The sequence below is a fragment of the Alexandromys fortis genome, unplaced genomic scaffold (assembly GCF_014885135.2).
Source record: "Alexandromys fortis isolate MF-2015 unplaced genomic scaffold, M_Fortis_MF-2015_v1.1 scaffold_73, whole genome shotgun sequence".
Classification (NCBI taxonomy): domain Eukaryota; kingdom Metazoa; phylum Chordata; class Mammalia; order Rodentia; family Cricetidae; genus Alexandromys; species Alexandromys fortis.
Window position 1 is genome coordinate 4,962,998 of NW_026067959.1, and position 18,654 is coordinate 4,981,651.

At 42.2% G+C, this 18,654-nt stretch overlaps 1 protein-coding gene and 1 long non-coding RNA gene across 3 annotated transcripts in view; one reads left to right on the forward strand and one right to left on the reverse strand.

The window, feature by feature from the left end:
• LOC126507979 (uncharacterized) overlaps positions 1 to 5,032 on the reverse strand; it is a 49,450-nt gene extending 44,418 nt beyond the window's left edge. Inside the window, exon 1 of the long non-coding RNA XR_007593679.1 lies at positions 4,445 to 5,032. This is a non-coding gene — a long non-coding RNA (uncharacterized lncRNA). The remainder of the gene's footprint in view (positions 1 to 4,444) is intronic.
• A 6-nt stretch (positions 5,033 to 5,038) lies between these two features.
• Mocs2 (molybdenum cofactor synthesis 2) lies at positions 5,039 to 15,129 on the forward strand. 2 transcript variants are annotated; one of them, XM_050152829.1, is made up of 6 exons: positions 5,039 to 5,160; positions 6,239 to 6,383; positions 9,640 to 9,767; positions 10,572 to 10,722; positions 11,736 to 11,859; positions 13,978 to 15,129. In XM_050152829.1, the coding sequence occupies exons 2-6, from the start codon at positions 6,286 to 6,288 to the stop codon at positions 14,044 to 14,046; spliced, it is 570 nt and encodes a 189-aa protein (XP_050008786.1). In that variant the 5' UTR covers positions 5,039 to 5,160; positions 6,239 to 6,285; the 3' UTR covers positions 14,047 to 15,129. The 2 variants fall into 2 exon arrangements, with proteins under 2 accessions (XP_050008786.1, XP_050008785.1); XM_050152828.1 differs by lacking the exon at positions 13,978 to 15,129 and adding an exon at positions 13,096 to 13,280.
• The last annotated feature ends 3,525 nt before the right edge of the window (positions 15,130 to 18,654 follow it).

The following is an 18,654-nucleotide window of genomic DNA, read 5'->3' on the forward strand; positions in this document are numbered from 1 at the left end:
GTTTATATTATAATTCATAACAGTAGCAAAATTAAAGTTATGAACCAGCAATGAAATAATTTTATGGTTGGGGATCACTACAACATGAGTAATTGTATTAAAGGGTCACAGCATTACAAAAATTGACAACCATTGGTCTAGAACAATAAATGACTCCAGTGATGTTTCATTTGTATTTTAATAAGTAAAGCTTGCCTGAAATTCAGAGAGTAAAACAGCTGCACTGATCAGTCTTTAAAACTAGGCAATGGTGATACACATTCAATCCCAGTAGCCACACTAGCTTGCCATAGAAAATGGACGGTAGTGGTGCACACCTTTTATCTCAGCACTTGCCATCTTTTGGGGATGACTTCTGCTGCAGTTCTAGCCACAGCAGGTTCACATATTCCAGGGTAGAGGCTTGAGGATTAGAAATGTTAGGTAGGAGGAACAGAGATAAGAAAGAATCACGGAGACACAGAATAGTAACAGGAAGGCAATTCAGGGCCTCCTGCACACTGAGTTCTGAGTGCTGAGTTCACCCGTGTTTAATTTTCCATACATTTTATACCCCAATACAGAAAGGGGGGTGGCAAAAGGCTGCTTTAACATTATACAAAGGACAACCAGAACAATTACTTGCCCCAGTACTTTGAGACATCAAGCCTTATTTCTTGAGAAAAGAATTCATTTGTTTAGTCAGCGAACCCATTCTAGACCAAGTATCCTGAAAGCAGCCACTCCCTAGGCCAAATCTCCTATTGAAGAAGTACGAGTGAATTCTCTGACCTTTGGTCAGGGTGGAGTGGAGCTATCTCCAGGGGCCACCACTTCCAAAACACCAAGCAACCACACCCTAGGTCAGGGTGTGTTTGCCTGAAGTTGTCTTCGAGGACTTTGAGTAAGCTCAAACTCTCTGACCTTCAGACAAGGTGGAATAGGCTCACAGTTTTGAGCCTCCACGTACTAGTGAGGGACGTCCGGAGGAGACAGCTGTCACGGACAGTCTCATTCTAGATTTCTGGAAATGGGATCACTATTTCAGCCTGAGCCATTAGCTGACTGTTTTTTTTTTTTTTTTTTTTTTGAGCTTCAGATTCAACCCCAATTTCTGTCTCTGGGTTTTTATTAATCATGCTGCAATGGACTCTGTTGCTTACTGTGTTTTTTTTTTTTAATTTAATGTTTGTTTCTCAAATGGTATCAGTATTTCCTTTAGAATTTCATTTCTACTTTGTGGTTCTGTATTATTCTTACGTGTAAATCTTTACATTTATTTATTTGTGTGCATGTGTGGGTGTATGTGTGCTCATGTGAGCTGTAAGCAGTAAATGAAGACCAGAGAACAACCTGCATTTGTCAGTTTTCTGCTTCTACGGGGTCTGCGAATCAGCGAAAGTCATCAGGCTCGGCGATAAGAACTTTAGTCACTAAGCCATCTCATCACCCTGGTTTTGTCTTATTCCTGACATATTCTTGACGTAAGTTTGAGTTCTTGTTACACAGCACAGCAACAATGTGTACTAGTAATGGTGGAGAGTATTAAACAATTTTATTTGGACAGGGAATGCAGTTACCTCTGTATTCAAAGATTGTTAGAAACTCTAGTGAATTTAAGTCCCTCCCCCGAGAACCTCTGACTGCCAGGTTCTACCCACAGAACACTCAACTGCAGGACCCTGACCCCACCCAAGATACTCTATCCCGGTTGCTTCTGTTTCTGTTTCTCAGCTGAGCCAAGGGAGCCACTTTCCTGGTTTCTCTCTTCCCAATAAATCTGTGGGAGGTGTGTTATGCAGAGTGCCTTTGGAGTGCTCCTTGGTTCTCAGCTGCCAGGATATCTCTCCATCCGCACTGTAATGCTTACAATGAACCCTGGCCCTGTCAGACATTTCTGAGAAATCGTATTTTTGGAAAAGGAAATGCACACTTTGAAAATCCTTTCCCAAGATCAAGTTATCTTTATGAAATCTTCACAGAGCCCATTGTGAAGAACATAAATACGCCTACATTTCTAGAATCATAGAATTTAGCCTTTAAAAAAATTTGGAAATAAAATAGAAGTGTCTTTATCTGAACTCATGTTCTTAGTTTTAACTAAATGCCATTTCTATAGTACAGGGAGAAAATGGTGGTTCTAGATATTATTTATAATAAATTCTAACTTAAGCAAATAATAATCATGCTACTAAAGAGGTTTTGCTGTTTTTAATTAATTTATTATACTCCCTTCTGATCACTCACTTATGCAATTAATGGGTTTTTAATTAAGATATCATCAAGTCTTTGGCATAACATGAAAATATCCTGGTGTTAGTCTTGCTTTAAATCCAGAGCTTAGAGATAGGGCTGTATGCCTTTTATTCATTTGGAAATGAAGGAAAAAAATAAATAGAAACTCAAAGTATAAGAGGCCAAAGAAACATGAAAAGTCATCCCACTAATAACTCAGAAATGAAACAAGATTCTCAACATTAAACAGCGACAAACCAGTTTTTATTCTAGCTCTTAAAAGATTTATTTAAATTTTATTTTTCAGGCCTGTGGATTGTGGTTTTAAGCCAAACTACATCCCCAGCCCTAAGAATCTTGTAAAATAAGAGGCATCAATACGAAAACTATAGAGAAACTTGATGGGTTGTAATTACACACTTCAATTTTTGGCTATTTTCATTAATATTTTCAAAATAAATGATAGTATTTTGATGTCAGCAACACTTTAGAGTGTAAACATGGTCCCACAATCGGCTTTTTTATATTTAAATGGATTAAAACTTTAACACGCTTTGATTTTACAATTAATTTATTATGGAGCTATTTATTTTAGTCACATTCTTTAATGAAATCTTTCCCAAAGAAGGGTTTTTTTTTTTTTTGTCGTTAATTAATGTGCGTGGGTGTTTTTCCGGCATGTCTGAGCACCGCCTGTGCACCTGGGATCCGGTGAGCCAGAAGACAGCATCAGATCCCCTGGAACTGGCGTTCCGGGGGTTGAAAGCTTCCACGTGGATACTAGGAGTTAAACCTGGGTCTTCTGGAAGAGTAGCCAGTGCCTTTAACCTCTGACTCAGTTCTGAGGCTACCCGAGAAAGTTTTTAGTAAGGGTTCTTCTTGGGTAATTTTTGAGCCTCTTCCCACCACGAGCAATAGGGTCTGGCCTATATGTGTTCCAGTTCGGTAGCATAATCACATTAAACCATGATTTATTTCTTAGCCTTTTGTAGATATTGCTGTCATTGGACGCCACTCAGGATCCTAGGGTGACTTTCACAGTTTCCTTGTTTTTCTAACACGATGTGGGCATAAACCTTCAACCTTAGTGTTTCGCAACCTTACTAAACTATACGATGATGTAAATCATAAATCTTATTCTGCTTCCAGTATTTCTTTTCCTTCCTCGAACTGGAAACACCCACCTTGCGAACTATTTTCCTCCTGGGAATTTATTACCCAATTTTATACTACTATTGCTTGACACAGAAACATGAAATGCCCCTTCCTCCCATATTTGTTACTATTTTGGCAAATTTATTTGGGACAAGAATCTCCTCGGTGAGACTTCTCACAGCAGGTGACTCTGACACGCCCCTTTCCACTGTCATCAAGTNCCCCCCTAGAATTACACTTGGAACACAGTTTAACCTTTACGAGTGTTTAGTCTTCTCTCAGGACTGCGTGCCCAGCCAGGGCCACTGAAATCCACGTACCCCTGTGACAGCTATGGCAGAGGCTTGCGACTAGGAAGTCTGGATGGAGTCGCTGACTCAAAAACTTCTGAGCGCCCAGAACACTGACGTGTCAGTCAGATATGGTCCCCAGGCTGGGAGAAGAACCCGAATCCCACCCTGGACGGAGATGGAGGGTCGCAGAGGAGAAGGAATGGAGATGGAAGGCCGCATTGCCGGAACACCAGCTGACCAGCAGATCAGAGACACAAAAGCAAAGGGAACTACAACAGAGAACTTTTGTGAAACTCGAAATCAGGGCGGGGCGGGGCGGGGCGGAGCGGGGCGGAGCGGAGTGTGCGCACGCGCAGGTCCAGAGCTGGGGGTGGGGGGGGGGGAAGCATCTGACTGCGCATGCGCCTTGAATCAGCCGGTTCCTCTGAGGTCGTAAACCAGCTCTCTGTCATGCAGCGGGATGATTCCACGGTGCCAGGTAAGCGTTTTATGCGTGCGAGAGCTAGTCTGGGCTCGGGGCTCCACCACAGGCCCGGCCCTGCTCAGGAGGCCCTGCCTCCCCACTCCGTCCCTGCTCCGGGCCTTGTGCCTGCAGCTCACCGAAAATCAAATTCCGTTCCCGGACTCTGGTGTCCAGGTCCTGGCCAGCAAGGACCGATTCCCTTCTAAAGCCACCTAGACTTTGTTTTCCTGTCATTCCTCATGGATTCATTTCGATAGAGAAAATTGTTTTTTTTTTTTTTTACTTTTTAAATTAAAACGCGAGGAAATGTGCGACCTACCTCTTTTTGATTGACAGGCATTGGATAATTTGCAGACTCCATGATTGTTGCGTAGAGACTTAGGAGTGCGTAGAGACAATAGAGTGACAAGTGAGCCGTTTTGTATGGTCAGATCCCTTAGTTCCCAGGCTGACTGCACAGGTTTGGCCTAGGCAGTACCAGTTTATCCTGTAATTCAAGACCATTTGCTTTGCTGGATGCCAAGTTTTGTGTGTTGTGTAACTTAACCGAAATGTCGACTGGAATCAAAGGTCATTTGACCACCGTGAAATCAAAGCTGGACCTTTGCTGATTGAGTTATTTAGTTTACTTGTGTAATTCACCCCTTGCTCCAGTGAACCTGCGTTCACTGCTTTATGATTTATGGAAGAATCAATGCTATGTCAGTTGAAGTCAGATTTAACCATGTTTTCTAAGGAAAGATTTAATGGTGCCACACCAGCTTGTGACAGGTTTAAAAAGTATGAAGAAATCAGAGCTGGGTTTAAAGTGTTCGCCTCGAATATGAATCTGTGGATATGTTGAAGTTTTACGAGCAGTTACATTGGGAAACTTCCCAGTGCGAGCCATTTAAAGCATCTCTTCCTGTTTCAGATTGAAGTGTTGTATTTTGCAAAAAGTGCCGAAATAGCTGGAGTTCGTTCGGAGACCATTTCTGTGCCGCAGGAAATCAAAGCGTCGCAGCTGTGGAAGGAGATAGAGACTCTACATCCTGGGTAGTTAACGTTGTAGAATGCACAGAATGGACCCTTTGATGTTTTTGAAATGTGCAAATTATGTGTGTGTGTATATGTGAGTGTGTGTGGTGTAACATAAGGATACTAGTTTTATTTTTCTTGAAATCTTAAAACTCCCATATTTAGAAATGTTTAACAACATTACAGGTAATTTTCTAAAATAACGACACAGTAAAGTGGACGCCCCTAGACTTGTTTATATAATTTACCACCATCTTTATAGCTTCTAGGGCAGAAAATGTAAGTTGTGCCTTTTGTAACCTAAGGTGAGAATTTAAAGATGCTTTTAAAAGATGTTCACTGTAAGTGTTTCTGTCCTTTTCTTTAGAATATTTAAATTTTTCTGAGTATTTTTTTTAAAGAAATATAACAAACACTACATGCTGCTGAGCTTGGCGTTTTATGAAATTTGAGAAATGTCCTTCTGGCATGTGAAAGTCTGAATGTAACTGCCATCATCTTCACCTCGAGCCCTTCTCTGAGGAGATGTAGAGGGAATTTATTTGACAGTGTCCCAGGAATGCCAGGAGTGCTGCTTCTGCCTCTAGACAGGCTTGACCCAGAACTCAGTGCTGGGTACAGAAGGCAACTGCCCTCCCTGTGTGTTCAGCAGGCAATACTTCCCCTGGAGTCTTTCAGATTGCTTTTACTTTCAGTGAAAAGTTGGCCAAACTTTTGTGCCCTTTTACCTACTTTCAGGGACACAACTGTCCTCGTGGGAGACGTCTCAGCTAGACTATCGCTGTCTACACTTAGGCCTGAGAAAACACCATGTTCTGATTAGGAAGTTATTTTCTTTCTCTCTCTCTCTAAAGGTTTGAATATTGGCCTCATCTAGTTTGGGGGTATTTGTTCATTTTCCCCCACCAAACACTCGGCTTTTCAGCAAATAGTAACCTACCACATCTTTGTCATCAAATATGTTCTTCGAGGGCTATACCCTCTACAGAATGAGAGTTAGATTAATACCTTTGTGAGCAATGAGTTCATCAGTGCAGCCGAGGAGATGTGAGGCAGAGCTCACTTTGCCCCTTCTAACAGACTGTTTCTCTTTCAGACTGGCCGATGTTAGAAATCAGGTGATCCTTGCTGTTCGTCAAGAGTATGTCGAGCTTGGAGATCAGCAACTCCTGCTTCAGCCCGGAGACGAAATTGCCATTATCCCCCCAATTAGCGGAGGATAGGGCATTGGAGCCAGCTAGGTGTGTGGTGTCTCTTTTTCCTAGCTAGTCTTGTGCTGCAGGACCCTATGCATGATTGCTTGCATTTGGTTTGCTGTGTCCTTTACTGATACAACATCAATGGGGTAGCTTCACTGATGGTAGGTAGGGATGCACACCGTCTCCCATCTCCCGTCACCTCGGTAGTGAGCGGTTTAATGTTAGCAGGATGCGTTCATTATATTTATTTTACATTTGCTTACTGAGATCTTACTATGCTTGTATTTTGACGGTGGGAAAACAAATTCAGAGAAGTTAAAAAAGAAACTCGTCTTTGGGGGCTGGGGAGGTGGTGCTGTCTGTAAAGCGCTCCTTTGAGTGATTTCTCAGCTGATTTTAGAACCTGCACGCTAAGTTTGGGTAGTCTTGTACAATCAGAGGGAAGGGGACTCCATATGGTGGGAAGCACATAGGTGACCTGTTGGGGTTCTGTGTCATCAGAATCCAAAAGGGTGTAAAGTAGTGATTCTCAACCTGTGGGTCATGACCCCTTTGGGGGCCAAATGACCTTTTTGCAGGGATCACATATCAGATGCCCTGCATATCAGATGTTTGCATCGCAGTTCATAACAGAAGTAAAATTGTCACCCCAGCACGGGGATGTGTAGTTAAGGGCCGCAGCATTGGGAAGGCTGCGAAGCTCTGGTGGAAAGGGGCCAGGCACCCCAGATGGCATGTAGAGAACGTGAGAAATCCCTGGAGTCAGGTGCCTTTTTTATTTTCTTAAAATTGGGTAGTAGGGAAACACCACTGGATTAAGACTTCATGGATTCTCAGTACTTCAGATACATCTTTAATGACTTCTCCGAGCCTTCTTTCACTTTTCTAATCAGATGAACTGGCACAGGATTTCCAGCTACACTTCTTGTGCCTATAGGGTAAGGTCCTCGTCCCTGGCCTCCTCAGCTAGCCTCTCCCTTTGCTCCTGTGCTGCCAGACACATCACACTCTTTATTGTTCCAGAGTCTTGACATTTGCCACTCCCTTTAGCACCCACACCCTGTTCCCATTTCTTCATGTGTCTGCTTCTTATCTCTCGGGTCTGGACTTGCAACATGACCTACTTAGAGAGACCTTTGTGATCCCTGAGACCTGTTTCAGAAATTCATTTGTTTCTATTAAGTTTTCAGTGTGGTAGGTTTGCATTCCTCGTGTGTGTGTGTCTGTGTCTGTGTGTCTGTGTCTATATGTGAATGTACACATGCCACAGGGTGCATGTGGAGGTCAGAGGTCAACTTGTAGGAGTTGATTCTTTCCTTCCCTCGTGTATGTTCTGAGCTTGAAGCTTGGTAGTTAGGCTTGAGGAGCTGCTGAGCCGTCTTCCTGGACCCGTGCTTCTTTGTTGGTTTTCGTGTCCTCTTCATATATGAGCTCTCTGAGGCCAGGAGCCTGTGCTTTTGTTCCCTGCAGACCAGTGCCTAGGGTAGTCTCTGTCTTAGGATTTCTGTTCTTATGATAAAACACCATGACCAAAAGCAAGCTGGGAACAGAAAAGTTTATGTCTGCTTAGAACTATCAGGTTGTACTCTAGTGCTGAGAGAAGTCAGGACAGGAACTCAAGGCTGGAACTGAAACAGAAGCCATGGAGAAATAAATGCCACCTACGGGGTTGTTCCTCATGTCTTGCTCATCATGCCTTGCTTTGTCCACTTTCTTAGACTTAGGATCACTAGCCTAAGGGTTGCGCCCCGCCACAGTGAGCTGGGTCCTCTTACATCAATCAAGCCCTCAAGGCTTACCTATAGCCCATCTGGTATGGAAAGATTGAGGTTACCTCTGCACATAACTCTAGTTTGTGTAAAGTTGACATAAAAACTACCTAGCATAGTATAAAATATGGCATTGCATATTACTGTTTGGTGAATAAATGAGATACAAAAAAGACTTTACACAATATCTAGATTGTAGGTCACAGTCATTACCTTCTTTCTTCCATGACTACTGGGCTTGAGCCAGACTGTGAAGGGCTCCTTGTTCCTATTGAATCATTGTCTCCTCTCTCTTCCCATGTCTTGCTTGAATAAAAGAAAAGGACATTCTAGGTGTGGGACTTGGGTTCACAGTGGTTAGTGTTGTTCTAGGTGGTGTGGACTTGGTTATATGGTGGTTGGTGACATTCTAGGTGCTGTGGGGCTTGGTCGTATGGTGGTTGGTGGTGTTCTAGGTGTGGGGCATGGGCACATAGTGGTTACAAGGAAGGCCACTTGTTTGTCCTGGTCACCTAGAACTGAAATAATCACACAGAAACCATATTCATTAAAACACTGCTTGGCCCATTAGCTCTAGCTTCTTATTGGCTACCTCTTATATTAATTTAACCCATTTCTATTAATTTGTATATCGCCACGTGGCAGTGGTTTACCGGTAAAGATTCTAACCTGTGTCTGTCTCAGGCGGAGGATCCATGGCGTCTCCCTGACTCTGCTTTCTTCCTCCCAGAATTCAGTTCCATCTCCCCACCTAACTAAGTTCTGCCCTATCACCAGGCCCAAAGCAGTTTCTTTATTAACCAATGAAAGCAACACAAAGATCAAAGGATCCTACACCACATAGTGGTTAGTGATGTTCTAGGTGGTGTGGGGCTTGGTTACTTGGTGGTTGGCGATATTCTAGTTGTGGGACTCGGTTATATAGTGGTTAGTGATGTTCTAGGTGGTGTGTGACTTGGCCACATAGTGGTTAGTGACTCTCTAAGTCATGTGGGACTTGGTCACATGGTGGTTAGTAATGTTCAAGGTGTGGGACTCTTTTACATAGTAGTTAGTGATGTTCTAGGTGTGGGGCTCATTTACATAGTGGTTAATGGTCTTCTAGGCGGTGTGGGGATTGGTTACTTGGTGGTTAGCGGTATTCTAGGTGTGGGACTTAGTTACATAGTGGTTAGTGATGTTTTGGGCTTGGGGCTCGCTTACATAGTAGTTAGTGATGACATACGTACAGATGAAAGTGGTGATACGTCAATTGTATCGTATAAGAGAGAGGAACAATAATTACATTCTTGGTGTATATTGGCACATGATATGGACACATCTAGATGATTAGGACCATGTAGAATTCCTGTAGACTAAGGAGGGATAGTAATAGTTGTATCAGTTTGATAGAACTTTGAACTTATCATTCAGATCAAATCCTCCTCTTCCTACCTGATAAAGAAGAAAATTGGACATGGAAACAACATATAAGTCTTATGTGTTACTTCTGACACTCTCGCTGAAGGCTGTTGGCATCTTATTTCTAGGAAAGATGTGGTTGAGGTTGAAGAGAAACCTAAAGACATAATACTGTTGACTGCAGAGAAGCTGTCAGTGGATGAAGTCTCTCAGTTGGTGATCTCCCCGCAGTGTGGTGCGGTGTCTCTCTTCGTAGGTGAGTTTGTGATTTTCTCTGCAACAGAGTAGGAACTAGCGACACTAACTTCTGTGTTAGTGTCAACAGTCAAAGGGCACAGGGTACTGAGTGGCAAACCAGGATTGCCCTTGGAATTGGACAGAAACTTTTTAATATGTATGTAGTGTATGTATGTATGTATGTATGTATGTATGTATGTATGTATGTATGTATTTGGTTTCTTGAGACAGGGTTTCGGGGTACCTTTGGAACCTGTCCTGGAACTAGCTCTTGTAGACCAGGCTGGTCTCGAACTCACAGAGATCCGCCTGCCTCTGCCTCCCGAGTGCTGGGATTAAAGGCATGCACCACCACCACTTGGCTCAGTTCTGGTTTTATCTTAGTTACTTTTTGATTAACAAGCTGTATTAAATTACAGGGATAATAAAGGCATGATAAAAAGTCAATGCTAAGAGAAAAACTTGCATTTTCCAACTATTAAGGTAAAAATGTATTTTTTGATAATACTGGGAACACAGATAATTTTCTTTTAAGTATGAAACACTATTGGTAAGAAGAGAAACACAGTCGGTTTTGGAATAAATGCCTTCAGGGAGCTTGCTTAATTATTATTATTTCTTGACCATCTTGGAGATGGTTATTGTTTATTTTCCTAATCAGGTTTTTTCTGTAGAAAATTTAAAGTAGGTTTTAGACAAATGTACAATACTTGTTTGTAAGTTAGAAACAATCCTTTTTAAAAAAATATTCTGTAAATGAAGTATTTCTAGTATAGGAAAAATGTTATTTTCATTGTGTGGTTTTGTTTGTTTTGTTTTTTAGGGACTACAAGAAATAACTTTGAAGGCAAAAAAGTCACTAGTTTAGAATATGAAGCTTATCTACCGATGGCAGAAAATGAAATCAGAAAAATTTGTCTTGACATCAGGCAGAAATGGCCAGTCAGACACATCGCGGTGTTCCATCGACTTGGGTAGGGTTTCCTTGCCTTTTGATGTTGAATTTGGTTGCTTTTTGTCTGTCTATTGATACTGACTGTCTCTTACTGAGAAAGGAAGACTTGTGCTTTTCCCCTGGAGGACAGCGGAGAGGTCTCCCAGCATCTTCCTTGACTACTTATTGGACGGCAGTTTGAGTGTCCTTGATCCCTCTTTTGCTCTAATGAAGACCTTCAGGTCCAGGCCCGAGTGCCTGCGGGCATGCCTGCTTAAATCCTCGAGGCCTTAGACAGTTGTTCTGGGCCCTGGGCTTGGCGTTGTGTTGAAAGTTGGCTGTAGTTCTGAAGCTGTTAAAAACAGTTTATTTTTCATACTACCAAGAATAATGGTATTCCAGGATTTTAAAAGAAGCCAGCAGTTAAGACATCTGTCATTATTTTGTTATTAGCTATAATTTTATTACTAACTGCTAATGCTACTGGGTGTTGCCAGTTCTGTTACTTAAGATGAATCGGTATGTATTATTTGTAATTATATGTTAAGTGTGTGTGGTCACTTTGGTCTTTAGATACCATCTTACCCTGTACCTTGTTTGAATTAGATGTCTGTTGAATTAGAGAAGTGGTTCTCAACCTATGGGTCTAAATGACCCTTCCACAGGGGTTGCTGAAGACCATTGGAAAACACAGATATTTACGTTGCAATTCATGGCAGTAGCAAAGTTACAGTTATGAAGTAGCAATGAAAATAATTTTATGGTTGGCGGTCACCACAACATGAGGAGCTGTATTAAAGGGTCACAGCCCTTTACTGAATTAGAGAGAGGACCTTTTCTTCTTAGTCCCCATAAAGAAGTTTTATGAATATATGCTAATTTCCACTGACTCTAACTGACATGAGTGACCATTTTCTAATTAATCTAAATATTTAAATAAAAGAGAATTACAGTATAGTTATAATTTATAAGCAGATTTTCTCACCCTTTCAGTGGTTTCTCTACTATGTGAATTAGGAGATAATGGTAATTGTTTTCATCATCTTGTTAAAGTTTGGTTCCGGTGTCAGAAGCAAGCACAATCATTGCTGTGTCCTCGGCTCACAGAGCCGCATCCCTGGAAGCCGTGAGCTATGCCATCGATTCTTTGAAAGCCAAGGTGCCCATATGGAAAAAGGTAAGTGATGGAAATAGCTCATTTGTGAAGTAAGAGGACGTTCAGAATTTGGCTTCATATGCCTTGCATGCCTGCAGAATCTGGTTTTCCTTATCTGAAATGGTGCATTTATGATCTGTCTGTTTTCCAAGTTTAAGCATAACAAATATATGCCCCAAGGACTGCGTGGTGTGGAAAAGGCCTCATGAGTGCTGGCAGATAGAATTTTTAGTTCACACTCTTCCTGCAGTTCATACGGTAATCTCCTTTCAGTAAGGACTCTGTTCTACTAGAGGAACGTGAGAATGATGTCGGCTACTTAGTCTTTGCCTAAAACAGAAATCCCTTAAGGCAGAAGAGCCTTTATCTAGTGGTTCTGTCTTAGCGTGGATAGTATGTCTGAGAAAATGTTACTGGGTGGATTAGAAGACAAATACCAGACATGTTATACATCTATATTTTCGGCACTGATGGGGACATCACAAGCTTTATTCTCTCCTAGGCTACCTAGACCTCATCCCCAATATATGCATATGTATGTATGTAAAATAGAAGCAGTGATAGGACATTCTGTCGTTTTTTTTTTTTTTTTTTTTTTTGCCAATAAGTCAAGCTAAACAAGAATGAGTAATTCTCTGGTTAAATGGAGCATTCTGAAGGAACAGCCCTCACCGCCAAGCCTGACTGCAGCAACATTGAACAGACAGTTCTGTACTCGTAAATCTTGGAAATATGTACTTACGCATCCGAGTCTAGAATTCCCTTAGCAGTGTGGCTGTTTCCAAAGCCAAGGAACTAATGCCAGCTCAAAGGATCAGAAGAGCTGTACAAGGCCAGGACTATCCTCAAAAGAGTGGCTGGCCTCAGCCAGTGGGAAAGATGATCAGGTGGGACCCTGAACCAGGGTCTGGGAAATTCAGTGAATATATTTTCTGGGTAAAATGTGATCCTCTCTGTGGGCTAAAGAGTTTAGGAACTGCTCTGGGATTACAGGACAGGGTATGTGTAAAGACCACGTGATTCTGAGAGAATAGGATAGGAGGCAAGCCTGCGCACGGGAGAGGAGTGGAGAGTGTTCCAAATGAGGTTCAAGCCAGATGGCAAGGCTGCTTTCTTCACTGGAGCAGAGCAGACAGACAGTCAAGACAGCTGATGGGGGCTAGCCCTGCAACTGAGCAAGAGGCAGCAGTGGACAATGCCCTCGGTTTATTCTTCAAGGAATAGTTGGACTTTCTATTTGCTTTTCCTGGTCTATAGAGAAATGGGAACGTGGAGGTGCTCAGAGGCAATGAAGAGGAGCAGGGGCCGCAGACCTTATCCAGGAACTGACAAGGCCTTAGTGGCTTTCCATGGCCTGCAGTGCACATCTTTCAGGTCAAGCATTTAAAATAGCTGCTGTGAAGAAACTGAGAGAACCCAGAAAAGGCAATTTAACAAGGTAGTAGAGATGGGGAGGGTGAGAGAAAGAGAGGACAAGAAGAGGGGAGGGGGAAGAGGAGATGTGAGAATGACAGGGATGAATTTAAGGGCAGTTGGAAGTTGAATCTGGATTTCTCTCGCTGTAGAAGTGAAATTCGGCCAGTGTGGGAAGAGGCTATAACCTTTCTCTTCCTGTTGGGTTGTCTGCGTGCCAGTCTGATTCTTTGCCTAGCTCACACTTGAAAATCATCTGAGACACAGGCAAGGGGGCCGCAGGCAGGTAGAGAGCACTGCACAGAGGTCACAGCGGGCAATGGCACAGGCCTGTGGAAAACACTTGCCAGCTTCCCACGTAACCGCAGAGCTGGTGGAAACCCAGCCCACCCCCAATCTTAGGAATGTCCAGGTCGGTGAGTTTGGAAAGAAAAAAGGGTTTGAAGCTAAAGGCCTTCCATTTTCTCATTCCTAATCTAACTGCTAGTAGATAAAAGTAGAGCAGGCAGCCTAGGTGGAGTTGCTTACTCTTTTCTCTAGCTGCATCGTGTGACAACTTCTGCCTGTCATCTATGTTTGCTTGTGCTCGTGGACGTGTCGCTTAGATTGTTAAAAGTGGTGGGTGGTGGAAGTAGACGTCCTGGTCTCTTGTCTGAATTGTCTGAGTGTATTTTATTCTCTCTTGTTAATCCATATTGAAGACCTGTTGTGGTTCTGTTTTCTTAGGAAATATATGAAGAACCAGCATCATCTTGGAAAAGAAACAAAGAGTGCTTCTGGGCTGCTGGAGATTAGTCACTGGACGTTTGGTGGTGCCCTAAATCTTAAACATGGCGAACAATCTCTTAGGTGATACGAATGGAAAAATAGCAGAACGCATGAGCGTGTGCGATGAGGGGCTGCAGGAACTAAAGGTGGGAAGAAATGGCTTGACTAAAATATGAGATAAGGTCTGCTGGACCATCCTGTGACTAATTCCCAGTTGTAGCCAGCTCTCAAGGACTGTGACCTTCCTTTTATGGTCATCTGTCCCAGGAAGACCTCCCTGTCCCATGGGCTATTGACAGCATCATTATCAGGCATGTTTTACAAAACATCGGCAGGATCAGAAAGTCATTGTTAGTTTTGATATTATATATTTTTACATAACTTAAACGTAAAACCAAATAAATCATGATTTTAAATAGCCTAAAGTAGATTCTATTTGTTTATATTCAGCCATAATATCTAAGGAATTTTATATTACAGAGGCCACTATGACTTCAGAATCTATAACTACACAGTAAACCTTTTTATATTTCATTAGTTACCAGGATCTTTATGACTGTAAAAATTAGCATAAAATTGTTGCAAAACTAACTAGCATTAAAATGGTTTGTTTTAAAATCGTATCTGATGTTTGAAAGTTGGCCCACAACTACTTAGGGAGATTATGTGATTATTTATTAAAATAGTTTGGATAGTTTTCATAATGTTTATATGACATTAGCTTATGTGAAGTTATAACTAAACAAATTAAATTTTCTGCAAGATTTTTATATCAGACATCCTGTTTTTGATTGGTCAAGCTGTCATTGCAGGCTGAGTACCAAAGTCCCATACAATTTGTTGTGAAAATCTTTTCAGCTTTATTGACCTATATTTGATAAGTAAAATGTATTTAAGTTCTATAATGTGGTGTTTAGATGCTTGTGTTGTGATCATCATGACCCAGATGAATAACACATCTGTCATTTCTGTAGCTTCTGTAGGGGGCGACTTCAGGTGCCTTCTGAGCTCCTAAATAATTAAAATAAAAATCTATGATGATGGTTGATAGACATCATCATAGAATTAGCAGCATTTATAATAAAAATAAAGACTACCATTAAACACTTAGATTGAAGTGTTTTTCTTTCTTTTTTGGCTTGAGTAACTTAGTAATTCTATTCATTATATCCAGGAAAACCACATTTTACCTAGTTAGATCATATATTCAACAAATTTTATGAAGCCGATCGTATGGCAGACTCCCACCCTTGCCCCGCATCTTTGTTATCATGAGAAGATTGTCTTACTTGATGGCTGTGAGCAACACGATAGCCATGCATCCTCAGGGATTTCTTGTTTACTTGGTCTCTGTTCTTTGGTCCACCACTAATTATTAGGTCAGAAGGACACTAGGAAGAGAGAAAAATCTCCATCCTGCTGTGGGATGGTCTTTCTGTGAATATGTGTTGCTCCCATTGGTTGATAAATAAAGCTGATTTGACCTATAGCCAGGAAGAATAATACTAGGTGGGAAATCCAAGTGGAGATACAAGCAGAAGGAGGACGAAGAAGAAAGACGCCAGTAGCCACCCAAAAAACAACATGCCAGCTAACGGGCAAACGCCATGGCAACATGGCAATACATAGATTAATCAGGGCTATTTTAAATGTAAGAGCTAGTTAATAATAAGCTTGAGCCATTGGCCAAAGATTTATAACTAATGTAGCCCTCTGAGTGATTATTTGGAAGCAGCTGTGGGACTGAATGGTGTGATGTTAAGTTGGGAGCATCACCCCAGGCTCTGGCACCCATCCCAGCCCCCTGGCTTGGGAGTTGCATTGGTCTGGACTCCAAATCCTAGCATGCCAGTATTTAAGTGGGAGCCCCCCGAGGAGGAACGTGTGGTTACGGGTTTCGCATGTACTTCCCATGCTCTCGGCCACCTGAGAGTGCTGCAATTATTAAAACATGGGAATTTTAATTTGATTTAATTTGTCTTGATTGGATTTCTGTGTGCCTGTGTAGAGGATTTTTCTTAACAGGTGGGACAGAGAGACTCCGTTTACACCATAAACTTCCACTAGTGATTTGGGGTAGTCTGTCTATCTCAACCTTCTCTCACTTTAGAACCTTCCTCTCCTTCCACGGGTTTTAGTCTGCATCTGTGTCAAGAACTGGGTGTTGGAGTCAGTTACCCTAGCCCTGAAAACACATTAGGTTACTGGGCCACTGTGTATCTGCCTAGGATTTCACACCCCTGATGTTAGCACTAATGTGGAATACTTTCCATTTCTACGGTATCTCTACTAGAGCTTAGAGTGGTGGTGCACACCTTTAATCTCAGCACAAGAGAGGGTCTCTGTGAGTTTGAGGCTAACCTGGTCTACATCGTGAGTTCCAGGACACCAGGCTTACACGGAAAAATCCTGTCTCTAAAACCAAAACCAAAGCCAACCAAAACAACAAAAAAGATTTACCATTCAAATGCTCATCAAAAGGTCCTTATTGAAGGTAATTATGTTTTTAAAGAGCATAGAGCAGACATTAAGAATGGTTTTAAAGAATCATGCCTTCGTTAAGTAGGCTTGATGCTGTGTGTGACCTGGACTACTGTGCTTTTAAGTCACCAGCATGAAAATGTAGGGTTAGATTTGGGATGTGCTGGAAGAACCAGAATGGAGCATCCTTGAAAGTTTATAGTGCATGACACTGGAATTCAAAGGGATCTTCCTTAGTCCCCGACTTCTCAGGAGGGGCGGAGTTAATTGGTGGTTGGAGATGAAAGGCTGATGTCACCATGGCACTTAGCCATCGCCAGCTGGCTGTTAAAGTAGAGGAGTAGCCTTCAAAACAAACCGCAGCCTTAGCACATCCTGTGCTCTGGACTGTGACTGGTCCTGTGTGAGTTCCCCCAAGAAGCTCGATAATCGTGAGCTGAAAATTTCCAAACAAAACACAAAAGCAATAGCAGATGTTTAGTCACTGATGTAGCCTCTAGATTTGTATCTTTTGGATATGATCTGTAGAGTCACAATATGTCTTCAGCACGTTTCGAGACTGGTTAAGAAGCAGTCGTTCAGATCTTGGTTTTGACTTCCTGAGTATGAACGTCTTGGCTAATAGGATTCCTGGGTGAGTTTTGAACCCAGTTTCCTTACTTCCCCTTCATGGTCCAGGCCTTGTGGACTCAACCATCACCTAACAGTCAGTGTGCCTCTCTGCCATTTCTAGCCTAACTCATCTATGTTTCTATAAGGGCCTTCACATGGCTGCTGGGACCTCCCAGACTCCTGCATTCTCACTTCTGCTAGCCAACATAGTAGCCTTCCTCCCCACCTCCCATCCTGCTCCAGCCATTGCTGTGACTAGTGTGGGCAAGCCACTCTCGCCTCTTCTAGATTGTTCTTCCTTGTGAGATTTATGTACCCTGCGTCTTGTCTTTGTTCCAGACTCTTGAGTGTTATTTGCACACAGAACTTTCACAGACTACCCTGCTTAAAAGTGGACTCCTGTCCATTTCCTCAGCCTCATTTTTTGTTATGGTGTCTGACGCCACCTGAAGTACGACACCCAGCCATTTATCACCATCATTAGCTTCAACTCCGGGAGATCAAGGGCTTTCTCATCGAACTGCATGAGCTTATAGCGTTCTGCTAAATGTTTGTGGTGGTGTTAAATACTGGTGCTGATGGTTTCACATGCTGTCTCTCAAATTAAACACACCTGACATGTAAGTCGTACCACATACAGATGTGAAAAAGCATCTGGTTAAACGAACCAGGAGGCAAAGGTAGCTCTATTCTAGCCCATGGTGTGTTGTAATTAGTTGAATCATCCAGCAGAGGGCAGTAGATCCAGGCCTATAATTGCGAGTGACTTAAATCAAATTTAATACTGACCAGAACCAAAAGGTTTGTTTGTAGTTTTTAGTACTAATACGGAACAGTAATTATTATACAGTTACCTGTATGGGACAAGATGAGGGCTTTCATACAGGTTTTAAAAAGCCATTGATAAGAAGGAAGCCCTGCTCTGACCAATAAGCGATTTTCAGTTACCTCCGCTGGGAAATGGAAAATGAATAGAGTGTCATTTGGTACATCCACCACACTCCAGGGCAGACCCTGTGCCCAGGAGTAGTTGGCCAACACAAATAGAGTTCCATGCTTTTCTGTGTTATTTTTATTTATTTATTTTGAGGGGGAGGAGAGAGAGAAGAGAAACAAAACCAAAGTTGGTTGAGTAGAGAGGTGGGAGAGTCTAGGAAGAGTTGAGTGCGGGGGAAGAGTGTGGTTGAAATACACTGTCGAAAAATTTTTGAATAAAGAAATAATATGGATCTTTCTGTAAAGAAAAATAAAACAAAAAATTAAAACAACAATAACAAAATTTTTTTTTTCTTGCTTGTATTTTAAGCACATGTACTCATTTTTCTATAGAAAGTTACACGTTTTGGGGGTGGGAATCCACATGAAGGAAGGCCTGGTACCAGATGTTTTAGCATCGGCATAGATGGCAGCACGGTCACATTCTCCCTGCCGTGCACCTAGCGACGGCAGTCTGCGCACTCCGGTCTATCGGCTTCCGTTCTTCAGTGTGTGTGAGACACCGTGATTTGCACATCGCGGCACGTCGGTTGCTTTGATTGTCTG